General features: G+C 36.8%; 2 protein-coding genes and 1 pseudogene across 2 annotated transcripts in view; 1 reads left to right on the top strand and 2 right to left on the bottom strand.

The window, feature by feature from the left end:
• Positions 1-2,744: 2,744 nt before the first annotated feature.
• On the bottom strand, positions 2,745-11,288 carry LOC139120006 (TNF receptor-associated factor 2-like). The gene is made up of 5 exons (XM_070683997.1): positions 7,942-11,288; positions 7,308-7,380; positions 6,832-6,936; positions 6,195-6,335; positions 2,745-5,911 (listed from the first exon to the last, which is right to left on the bottom strand). Exons 1-5 carry the CDS (start codon positions 8,085-8,087, stop codon positions 5,828-5,830), a joined length of 549 nt encoding a protein of 182 aa, XP_070540098.1. The 5' UTR covers positions 8,088-11,288; the 3' UTR covers positions 2,745-5,827.
• Positions 4,730-5,074, bottom strand: LOC139120643 (TNF receptor-associated factor 1 pseudogene; annotated as a pseudogene).
• The window catches only part of LOC139120003 (neuronal acetylcholine receptor subunit beta-4-like), a 20,674-nt gene continuing 19,739 nt past the window's right edge, over positions 11,272-12,206 (top strand). Inside the window, exon 1 of the mRNA XM_070683993.1 lies at positions 11,272-11,389. The gene's annotated coding sequence lies outside the window, so the exon portion shown is untranslated. The remainder of the gene's footprint in view (positions 11,390-12,206) is intronic.

Below are 12,206 nucleotides of genomic sequence, written 5' to 3'. Positions count from 1 at the left end.
CGAAATTTCGGAGTTTCTGATGCATTCTGCCTCAACTGCCCGTTCGGTTTTATATTGCTGATGTAATTCCTCCGAACCAAACCCCTAGGCCGTAAATAATGACGGCTCCGTAACTGTCCGTAAGCATGACCAGGCACATGCGTTGGATATGTTTGTCATAGGATGCAACAAAATAAAGAGCATTCATAAACGTTCGATAATATTACCGTAATCTTCCCCATTTCGAACAGCAATGCCCCTTACCTTGCTTACTAGGACGTAAGGGAGAAACCCGTTTTCTCAGTTGGATATTACATTACAATGTAAAATTTTCTGGTAACTTGTGACAAAAAAATTCGATCGTTTCTGTCCATGTTTACGGTCACTTAAATTCATAGACATATTTTGAAGTCTGGTATACCGCTGGCATTTTTGGGTCGACGCAAAGTTTGGGATTCTGCGGCGTGGAATTAACTACGGATGATAAACTATTCAAGTTACCACCTTTCGCCGCTATTTTCTGTATCTCCTTGTCATCGTAGATATTATACTCTGTATGATATATTTTGTGAAAGAGTTGAGAGCATCAAAATTAAAATAGCAAAGCTATATTACCTTATGACTGAATTTTTTACAACGCAATTGCTCAAACACATTTTCTCCACAATATATCTTCAGAAATGTCTGTTTTGATGTTGACACTTCCTTCGACCAGCTTTGCTTCTTTGTTTGTCTTTCCTTTGTTTGTTTTCTTCCGTTTTCTTCAACGCAATAGTAACTACGCTTGATATTACTGGTTGTTATTTAGCAAAACAGCATATAGCACATAGCCAAAGCCTTTTCATTATACCAGATCATATCAGCATTTATAAAGAAACTTTGGATACTGCTGGAAAAGAATTTGGTAATACTTTTTGGAGACTATGGATTCGGAAAACATCAGCAAACGCTTGAAATGAAGACTTTATTATGGGTGGGTAATTCGGACACTGACATCATTGGCTCTAGTCAATTTCAAAGATTTGTAATGGGGTAACCAAAATAAATCCGGCCAACGTTAATCGTCATCTATATTGTATACCTACAGCGAGTTGGATGAGAGTAACTGGACAACCATTGAGTTCACACTGCATTTGAACAGAAAACCTCTCTACTACATTGTCAACATCATCCCATCTTCCGTCATGCAGGCTCTCTTGACACTCTGTGTCTTCTTCCTACCCTGCGATGCCAGCGAGAAGTTGTCTTCCTCCATGTCGATCTTTTTCCTTTGACTAGTTACTCTTCAATCCTATAGGTTCGAAGGTGCAGGCAGCTATTCGTCGAATTGCAGTGTACTATATGATAATAAATAAATACGGAACAACCGGCTTAATTTACCTTGATACCTGTCCCTGGGGAAATAAAACATTGACTGGATTGGCTCATCTTGAAGCTGTATGATAAGCATGACTAATATACCAGGCACTCGTACCGTTTATGTATGCCATGGGTTGAAACTGAATAAAGAGAATTGAAATGTTCATGATCACTTTCCAGTTATATTGATGTGCCGAGAGGTACGTCCTCTGTCATCATAAGCGAAACGACTGGCTCAAGACGATTTTGACATATGCTAGCTTCTTAATATCGAAAAGAGGCCACACGTTCATTTTTTCGCATGCTAGAGATTGTTTAGCGATCGGATCCCCTCGGGGTGTACCCCAGAAACACACATCTGCTTACTTTATTTGTTTCAATTCATCATATTGCCTGATATCGTCTTCACACACTGGGAAAATCAACGCCAAAAGGGCGCCCAGCGAACAAGCTCCTCAGAACGTCTGACCCTTTGAGCGCCAAATGTCAATTTTGTCGCCTTCATAAAATATACTTAGTCATTTTTTTCAGATTTTTGCCAAAATTTTAATGGATAAAAAAAATTGCAGAAAATGAAATGTGATATCCATTTGATCCAAAATTAACACAAACATACAGAAAAGTTTATAAAAAATTGGTAAAATGTTTCCCTAAAATGTTGACAGGAAACATTAACAGCACTGAAAGGTTTAAGATTGTATTGCCGAAATTTGGCAATTATGTTTCTTACAGACATTATCAATGGAAATATTTTTTATCAATTTTATCACTTTTGATACATCTTGTGATTTCTAACCAGATGTTTTACATTCATATATACAATAAGGTATACTGTCCCTGTTACCGCGTCGAATAAAGTTTCATGCCAGTACTGTGAAACAAATTTGAAGCACATGGAGATGAAGGTGTGTGTTCATAGTTCGTGTTCTCCAACGCCATCTGGAATCGAAGTTTGCACGAAAATACCTGTCTGACTCTGGAATGTCGGTCGATGTGATTGAGGAAATAGACATTACATCTGGCTTTCCAAAAGATCGAATTGATACCTGTGCATGACACTTCGGCTTTAACTGGCGTGATAACTTGTTTGTATTTGCTGTTCCAGCTTAAACCGTGATGTTGACGGCTAGTTATTTCCACTCTAAAAGTTGGGATACGTAACGAAAAGAAAGGGAACAATCTTGATAATATATCGCTCTATACTATCATGAAATATATTTAAACTCGTATTTTGTCACATTTGCTTTTTTATTTAGCGTCCAGATCTAATCTGACTCCTGCGATCTTCTTTGCCAATAACCTTCATAGTTTGACAACACAAATAACGTAAAGACAGTTCTGTGACTTCGATCTGATACTTTTGTGTGTATATTTTCATATTTCCTTCATTCAGACTCACTTCGAAGTATGCTTTAAATATTCCATTACCTGCAAATATTGTAACAGACCAGCCATTGCACGGGCGGAAGTAAGTGATTGAAGATATGTCAGTACAAATAATGGTTTTGCAATCCATGTTAATGTGCATGCGTTTAATCAAGAGAATCGATCACGAAAATGTTACATATTACAAACTTTTATTCTTGTTCCGTAGATGACCCTGCATACTGATGCTGAAAACGGCGATTGTGAAAAAGGTTTGGTGCCATGTAAATACAAAGACATTGGGTGCAGCCACATGGTAAGTTGTATAAACTGAACCTCAATAAAATCTCTACAAATCTCAATAAAGCTCTATGCATGCTGATAAATCTCTTATTTTTTTCCAAAATGTGTAACCTAACAAATAGACAAATAACAGTGCGAAAAGGTGTTTTTCATACGGCATTTGTTAAAAAATGCATCAACTTGTTACTTTTCAAGGAAGTAAAAACAGACGTTCTTATTTCGTCAGTGAAACAGTTTGAGAACTATGAACATTCCATTTTTGAAAAAATGGTTTACTCACCAGAAGTGTGTAACCGTTTCAAGCGGAGTTTCCTTGACTATCGATAGATATTTTAATCTCCGTTGACGTTGTCTGTTCAATCCTTCACCTCTTTCATCATCAAAATTTTAATTTTATGAGTTGAAAAATGTACACAAGCAATGCTCCATACATTTGTTGATATCAATACAATGCAGATAACCATATCATGTACAAACTACGTGTAAGAAAATTGTTGTCTGCAGAGTATACATACATACATGCATGCATGCATGCATGCATGCATACATACATACATACATACATACATACATACATACATACATACATACATACATACATACATACATACATACATACATACATACATACATACATACATACATATATAGATCTGTACATACGTACGTGTGTTAATTTAATAAATCTTTCTAAAATGCAATAGTTAAAGGGACAAGGACAGAATGATTCTTCGCTAAAACCATTTTCTGCTCGTAGTCCACTCAATCATTTTGTTTTCATTTGTTTCCAAACTCATTTGATTGAGATAAACACGAATACTCTTTCTCTTTCTAAGGTTGAAATTGACTAGACTCGGAAACATGACTCGAAAAATGCGACAGAACATTTATCATGTTTACTCCTTGCCGTAATACGGCTATCAGAAACAGCAGAAGACATTCACGATCAGCGCCGCTACGACTTGAAATTGGCAATTACGAAACACGAAAGACAGCTGAGTGACCTTGTACAAGCGATAGAAACGCTCCAGTCAGATATTAATAAAGAAAAAGATGACTTATCATGTTCATGAGAGGTAGCTTGCATACAAGCCATTTAATTCTTAGCTTGGCTTGCTCGTAAGCCAGTATCAAAAACCAATTGAAAGTGGCATACACAAAAAACCAGACTTGGCATGCCAGAAAGCCAAAAGTAAGCCCAAATTCACAACTCGAAACAATCCGTTTACTGACAAAAAAGCCGGTTTGTGTTTGGCTTTAATTGAGCTGGCCGGCAAACTAAAAAATAATTGCAGTGAAGTAGGAGGAGTGAGATCACTTCCTATAGCTTTCATGAAATGTAAGCTGACTTTAAGAAATATAATGTATACTCATAGGCACTATAAACGAAAATGACAATTTAAATTAAGTGCCTTGGTAGACAGATCATGATAATTTGTAGCAATGAGATAAAACATCAATATATAATTCTGAAATCTTACATCGGACCGCAACATAAACTAAAAATCAAAAAAACAAAAAACAGGAACCAAATAAAAGTTAATTATAAAAATATAGTAATGAAACAGCTAAAACAATACCGCTTTTCTCTCCCAACCAAGGGTCAGTCGATCAGAGATAGCTGTACTGTAGCGCGTATACGGTTTCAAGTGATCGTTTCTCTTATCGGATGTAAGTAAGAATTTAACGTAGACCACAGCTACTAAAAGGAGTTGTCATTCAATCAGGTTTTGCCGGTCGTGTCAACGAAAACTTTCAGAGAAGCTGTGTCGTCTTTGACGTAAACATGTAGAGGACTGTCTAACAGGGACAATGGCATAAACAAGGGACAACCGCTGGCAATGTTCATGTCGTTGACCGGCCAGCTGAAGGAACTGGATGTCGGATCCGGACGAAAAGCATCTACGACGTGTTCCCTGTTATTCTGATCGACCCAAGTGAACGTCACCTTCTGACGGAATGGCCAACGCAAGAGTGCATCATACTCATTCCTCATGACGACAAAGAAAAGGGACACATGAGTACCTTTGCCCATGCCATCACCATCGAGGTACACGAGGGCGCACATTTTGTATCCATAGTAGTTCGTATAAAAAATTAAAATTTAGAAACCATAATTAAAATCCTCCAAACAAATGAATTTGGCTTGAGTGTTTCCCAGTGCCACTAAAAGAGGTCCTGTGTTAGTGAATAAATGCAATACCGAAACATTTTTCATTGTTTTGCCTCTTGCATTTACGTGTTCATGTACATAACAATTCTTGGAAAATTTAAGCGTTTCTAATTGATAAGAATGTCTTCATACTACTTTGCTCCGGAAATCGAGCATTTGAAGCCCATTTGGCTGCATCTTTTTGCATGACCAAAAACTATGCCATCTTTGGAGAGACGTTTTTGATTCACGTTATTAAGCCACATTGTCTTTTAAAATGTCACTATTTCAATCATTAGTGATGGATTCGGTTAATTAAATTAAGGCACTTAGTACTCGTATATTTACGGCGGCAATATATTGAGTTGCATCTCGAAAATTATTCCTTTGATTACATCTTAGTTGTGCGTTCGTCGCTACTGTTTGAACAACGTTCATTTGTCATGTTTTTACATAAGTTGCATTTGATTAAAATCTTCTTATAAAAATGAAAAAAGATACGGCCAATGAGGCTTTTAGGTATTGTGACAAGTCATGCGCAAGAGAATGTTGGCAAGATTCGCAATTCATCATTCGTTAAATGCTACTGTAGATTTATAGTTATGCAATAATCGTTGAGATTCAAGTTTAGCTGCACTTGAAGTTAGTCTAGAAATTTAAAAGTTCGCTTTAGGTAAAATCACAAATATTAGTGTCTGAACACAAATGGACTTGCCACCAATTACTGTTCCATCCATTATCAGTTGCGTGAATCTGAAAAAAAAGAGTGAAGATGAAGTCATTTGGCTCCATTTCATACCGCACACATGCTCAATTCCTCGCATTGAAATAGAATTTGTATAGCCACTTATATTTTACTTAAACTGTTTTTAATGACACTATACGAGTACCATATCTTTTGTTCCACTATGCGTCTGCAATCATAATATGGAATAAATATAAGAAACTAGTGACTCAAAAGAAATGTGCTTATAAGTAAAGACGAAAGTATTAACGATACCTTAACGAAATTTAGTGTTAATTTTATATAACTCACGGGCCTACGGAGTGGCTGTTGCTGTTTGCGCATTTCACAGTGATTATGCAGATGGTAGGTCAAATCGTTTCGGTTCATTGTCTTGTCACATCCCTCGTTTAGGCACACTACCTCCTTGAAGGGACAGCAGTCCGCGTGGATCTATGACGAATTTATATTTGTGTAGTTATAATAAGTTCCAGCGATGCATTTTTCATTGTTTATAAATATAGTCCTCTTACTCCATGTGAATTTTAGTTGGTATGAAGAAGGATACATTAACTTTTGCAACATCACGCGAAGCATATGAATTATGTAGTACCCTTTGTTTAGGACATTGATTATCAAAATTTTGTGTTTAGTCGGTATTGAGGCAAGGATATACATACTTCCTTACGGCCTACTTACGAAGTTTATTTCCTTATTTACCTATTTACTTACTTATTTGATTACTTATCGACTCACCAATTATTAATTTATTTACTTGCTCACTCGATGTCTTAGTTACTTACTTACTTGTTAAATTACTTACCTAATTTTTCACTCACTCACTTTTTATCGAAGTAGGATAACAGTATCAAGAAATTGCTTACAGTGTAATAAGTAAGATTATGATATGAAAATCTTTGAGGAAGAGCTGTTAGAAATATACCCTTACCTGATGATATTCTTGATAAGAGCCATGCCATTCACATTGTGGGAATTTATTACAGACGATACGTATTTCACTCAGGTCTCTGATGGCACCTCTGTCCAGCAAAGCCTGCAAATTGCATGTAAAATGATACATTTCGAGACACTTTTGTTGCTTTGCTTCTAGTGAGGATAAAATTCTTATCATACAAACACACACACACATACACACACACACATACATACGCACATGCACGCATACATACATACATACATACATACATACATACATACATACATACATACATACATACATACATACATACATACATACATACATACATACATACATACATACATGACTATAGATATTTCATTTCTTTTTGTCGTTCTGATGAATTTGAAGATCGTCGTCCATGATATCGAAGGCTCAAGACGCTGGAAAACATTGACTACTTGTGTTACAACAATTTCATACTGACGAATGATTGAGTTGTTTACCTTCTCTTTGCTCAAAAAAATATCTTGAATATTTTCATCTTCAAGGCAGACTTTGCAATGTGGACGAGGGTATCTGAAGGTTAAATCAAATTGTAAATCGTGTGGTAGAATTTTAAGTGGTAAGTTACTTTACAATGAATCTGATGACGAACGACTGAACGTTATTATTTGGGTGATTTCGTTATTAATCGGTGGAGCCAGTAGACCGACACACAGAAGACAACATGTGCTACTTACGTTCATGGGTGTTATGACAAGTCATCTGCATATACCTTTGGTTAGATTTGTCGTGACAGACACAACAATATTGCGTTTTAAGGGCCGTCCAAAACAAAATATGATTCATTTGCCTGAATATTATAGGGCTGAGGCTTACTCTTTCAAGACACAAATTATCGCAATGATTTAGACCGAAAATACAAACAAAGTAGGTCCGGAAGTGGAAAAGATCGATATGGAATGTTCGTTTCATATGTTTGGTGTGTTTTCTAGATCTTCTATCTGCTGTTCAAGCTCCCCTTTCGTTCGGATTGACGACAATTGTCGACAGAAACCCTAGCACAGTATTGCGTTGACAAAATTCAATTTGTGGAGGGTTTTACTTGTCATAATCATACGAAATACATGTACTTACTTCGAAATCACCTTTTCCAAACAAGAGTTGCAGAAGCGATGACCACATCCCGTTTGTACTGGTGTTCTCACAATATCTCTGCATTCGCTGCATATGTATTTCGACTGCAGCATTGAATGTACCGCACCTGACGAACAACTAGCCATGAATTTCTATCGCCTGTGTTTAACGGAGACGTATATCTGCGTCGAAACCAGTCTTGTACTTCACTGTGATCTTTCCGCCTCCGATGTTATCTGCCCAGCACGCTATGACAGTTATGACATCGCATTAAACTGCGTGAGACACTGTATGGTCCGGCGTCAGGCTGAATCTTGCTTACAACTGTCTATGAGTATGACAGGACTTGTCGGTAGCCAATTAACACACGGTTTTATGTTTGATATTTAACAACCTAGGCAACTACAAGATTTACACACCCATCTTTACACTATATTTCGTTCATTGTCAGTAGGGGGAAGACCCCTCTACTGTCTATGATCCGTTTTATACTCCAATACTGACTTCATTGACGATCATGAAATAAATACGACCGCCCCATTGTTTTCATGTCGACCAATAGCATGATTGCTAACATTAGGTATGCATACGCTTCACTTAGGTGAGTAGCTTTGTCAAGGACCCGAGGAGTTAGTATGTATGTCGAGGAAATTAGATTCGATTGATTACAGGAGAACTGGACGACTTTAATCTTCGAATGCTCCTGACGCAGAATCTAATATGTTCAAAATACTGACATGCATGAAATCACAATGGCTTCTGCAAGACCTCAGTGACCAAGGAGCTGATAAAGTTTCAGTTAAACATAAAGTGTGACAAAACAAACGAATTCAGTGGTATATTTTCATGGGACCTCACAAAATATCACATCAAAATCAAAAAACACACAGAACTCTCTGTTATGTCATTTCGCCAGACTCAAATCAAAGTCACATGTCATCAATATGACAACACTTAAAGTCGCTTGAAAAACCGCCCACAGCACACGTCATTTCGAATTGATTTTACAGCTCATGTTTCTCAGCAAATGTTCACTGTCGTATTTGTGTGCATACTGTTTTGAACACGTTAGCGGGCTGCTATGACTACACATTGTAAGCAATGTAAACAATTTCCCATAAAATTAGATTTGCCAAACTTTCCTTGTGACTGTTGCAATAAATTTAAGGAATGCATTCTAGAAAACCTAAGTATGAACCCGTCTAGATTAGTATGATTAACGTAAGCGTACGCCCTTGCAACAAAAGATTCATACACAGAAGAGGTTTTTGAATAATATACTCTGTTCATGGTCTTTATTGAAATGTAGACAAGATGTATGCAAACATTGCACTGGTCTAAGGGACGAGCACAGTTACAACGGCAGAGGGGCGGAAGAGAAAATGGAGAAGGACGAAATATCTAGCCTGGATATTCAAGGGGGCTTTAAACTTCCAGCGTACCATGAGGAGGCCTCCAAATTATCATCTAATGCAAATCATAGCGAGAAATCACTCTGAATGGGCAGAAAACAATTATTTCACTTAATCAATTTTCTGAGGTTATCCAATGAAATAGCTGTGTTCCAGTGATTGACAATCATTAACAGTTTGTGCATATGAACACTATAATTAGTGTTGACTGTCAAAGTGTTGGAATGAGCTGTGTTGACTGTCAAAATGTTGGAATGAGCAATGACGGTAACCAACTATCATTGGGGTACTGGAGGCTGACAATAGACATGGGAAAAAGACGTTCCGGCAGATTAATCAATTTATCAGATATATCTTGTTTTATATAGAAGTTTTTCATAGTTTGCCCAGTAGACTCGTATGTATTATTGATATCTTTTGATGAAATTTCGATATCATATTTGTTGCACGCCTAAGCACTTCTAATCACCTTATAATAGTGAATTAGATTTCTGTCAATTGTCAGGCATATAAACATGCACAATCCCAAAGGGAAACAAATAGTTTGTGCCATTGACTACGATGTAAAGTGACATGACACTCTTTGGTAAAATTCCAAAAATCAAATCTCTTGTACAGAAAATCCCTTCTAATCACCATATTCTAATGAAGTACATTCATATAATTTATCAAACGTTTCTTAATGCACAGATATATCCAGTTTTGTATATGGGGAAAAGGTAGTTCATGGTTTGCGCAATAGAATACCACATACAGCGAAATTACATTTTTATAGGTCAAATCTAATTATCAAATGTCTTGTAAACAAACGCACTAAGTCTTTCAGTTGCCGTATTCCGTGTAAAGTTATATATGTGTGTATGTGTGTGTCTATATATATATATATATATATATATATATATATATATATATATATAGATAGATAGATAGATAGATAGATAGATTAATTTTATATGTGCATAACCTTTATTAGCCCTCGTTTTGTGTATGTGCATGGTACGTACATACACATCTTCATCTATTTCTCTATCTTTTAATCTATATAGACATATATGTGTGTAACTATCATACAGATAGATAGATAGATAGATAGATAGATAGATAGATAGATAGATAGACAGACAGACAGACAGACAGACAGACAGACAGACAGACAGATAAAACACATCGCGACAGTAGGAGCGTATGTAAGTTGCCACCGGTCGGATCTACATTTTATGTTTTCGGGACAGGGCCTGCAAAATGTTCTTGTCAACGAAGGGCGGGCTCTGAAAATGTTGGTCTGCAAAAAATTACGAAATAGTTTCTCTCCCCTCGCTGTTAAATTGTGCTCGTTCCCGAATAAAAGATTTGTGTCAACTGCTGATTAATTTCAAGATTGTACCAGTTTTTGTCTCGGTAGTCGTTCATCTTCATGGCGAGACTTGTGCGTCCACTAACCAGACAGTTCGCCATTAACACGTCAAAATTAACTAATCACACAGACGCCTTATCGTAAACGTTTGATAGTCTGACACTGAGCTCACCTTGTCATCGACACCGGGCCTGCTAAATACTGTTTGCCATTCTGCACAGCATCACGTTGCCATCATTGAATTACATGAAGAACGAGAAATGTCGAGGTATACCTAAATGAAGAAGACTCTTGGAGGTAGCTTTTGCATCGACGAAACATTTACGGTCAGTACGGTGTCGTGCAGACAACCAATGACTATCACGAAGCAACATCTTGACAGCACACAGTGTTTGTGTCTTTACTACCGGATTCTATATATGTATGAAGGAACCAACAAGGTTTCATGGTTCAAAGGTTTTAGCCTTTGACCTGTCGATACATCACATCTAAATATAAACGGGGAAGTCCCTCTTTCGTACATTCATAGCAACGAATAACACAACAGACAACCATTTTTTCGATCATTTCCAAAGTAAGAACTCAACACCGCTGACATACCCCTGACCGATCCACAGCTTTCCCTGTCACAAGACATTGCCTCCTTACATGTAATCGGATTTCAGAGCTGCAATCGACACTGGTCTGTATCAGATCTTTCAGTACATAACTCTGTATATGGGTTTTTAATTTTGTGCTTATTTTGATAGTTGACAGAGCGATCGTCTGGCATCAAATGTAGGTCTAAGGGACTCAGAAACATGTCTGTGTGAACTATAACATTGTCTGTGTCCGTTTCCAGTCATGTAATGCAGTTACTGATAGGTCACGTACCTGTGTTTACAATACTGTGGCAGCAATGTCTTTACAGCTCTATCTGTATACAGACCTGTGTTTACAGCTTTTTTATGGCCTTGTCGTAGTTTCTGAGCTAGATCTGCTGTGTTCAGTGTGTTGTTATGTCGGTACCCCATTTATAAGGCTCACACGGCGCGCCAAATGTTTCAAAAATATTTATCGATTCAGTGCAAAAATAAACTGTTTTTCTCAATTGAAATAAAAATTCGGTCTCATTAGGAAGGAAATAAGTAAGAAAAGTATAATTAAAAAATAAAAGACAGAAATGCCATTTAATACTTCATTTTAACTTGAGAAAAAAATCTTTTAAGCGTAATTAGGAAATAAACAATTTTCAACGATTTGAAAAAGTCATACATCCATACTTATCGACATACATACACGTAAAATAGTTCGCGAAAAAGGTGCAATGAGTGCTGATTTTACAAAAAGAAAAAAGAAAAATATGTTATACAGTGATACGTCCAAAAAATTCACAAGAAAATCACTAAAAACCACTACTACCACTCGGAAAAAATAGTACAAAAATAAAAACGTGAACCACATACAGAAAATAATTGTAAAAGAATCAGACAAAAAAAGCCATGCACACATAAAATTAT

Source organism: Ptychodera flava, chromosome 20 (assembly GCF_041260155.1).
Source record: "Ptychodera flava strain L36383 chromosome 20, AS_Pfla_20210202, whole genome shotgun sequence".
Classification (NCBI taxonomy): domain Eukaryota; kingdom Metazoa; phylum Hemichordata; class Enteropneusta; family Ptychoderidae; genus Ptychodera; species Ptychodera flava.
This window is presented reverse-complemented; position numbering and strand designations above follow the sequence as displayed.

What these genes read in the sequence shown, in the direction of transcription:
- LOC139120006 (XM_070683997.1), bottom strand. Translation starts at nt 8,087, where the DNA reads ATGGCTAGTTGTTCGTCAGGTGCGGTACATTCAATGCTGCAGTCGAAA. An exon ending in TTTTTTTGAGCAAAGAGAAG is followed by an intron (nt 6,937 to 7,307) that starts GTAAACAACTCA and finishes TGCAATTTGCAG; the next exon opens with GCTTTGCTGGACAGAGGTGC. An exon ending in AACAGCCACTCCGTAGGCCC is followed by an intron (nt 5,912 to 6,194) that starts GTGAGTTATATA and finishes CTTTTTTTTCAG; the next exon opens with ATTCACGCAACTGATAATGG.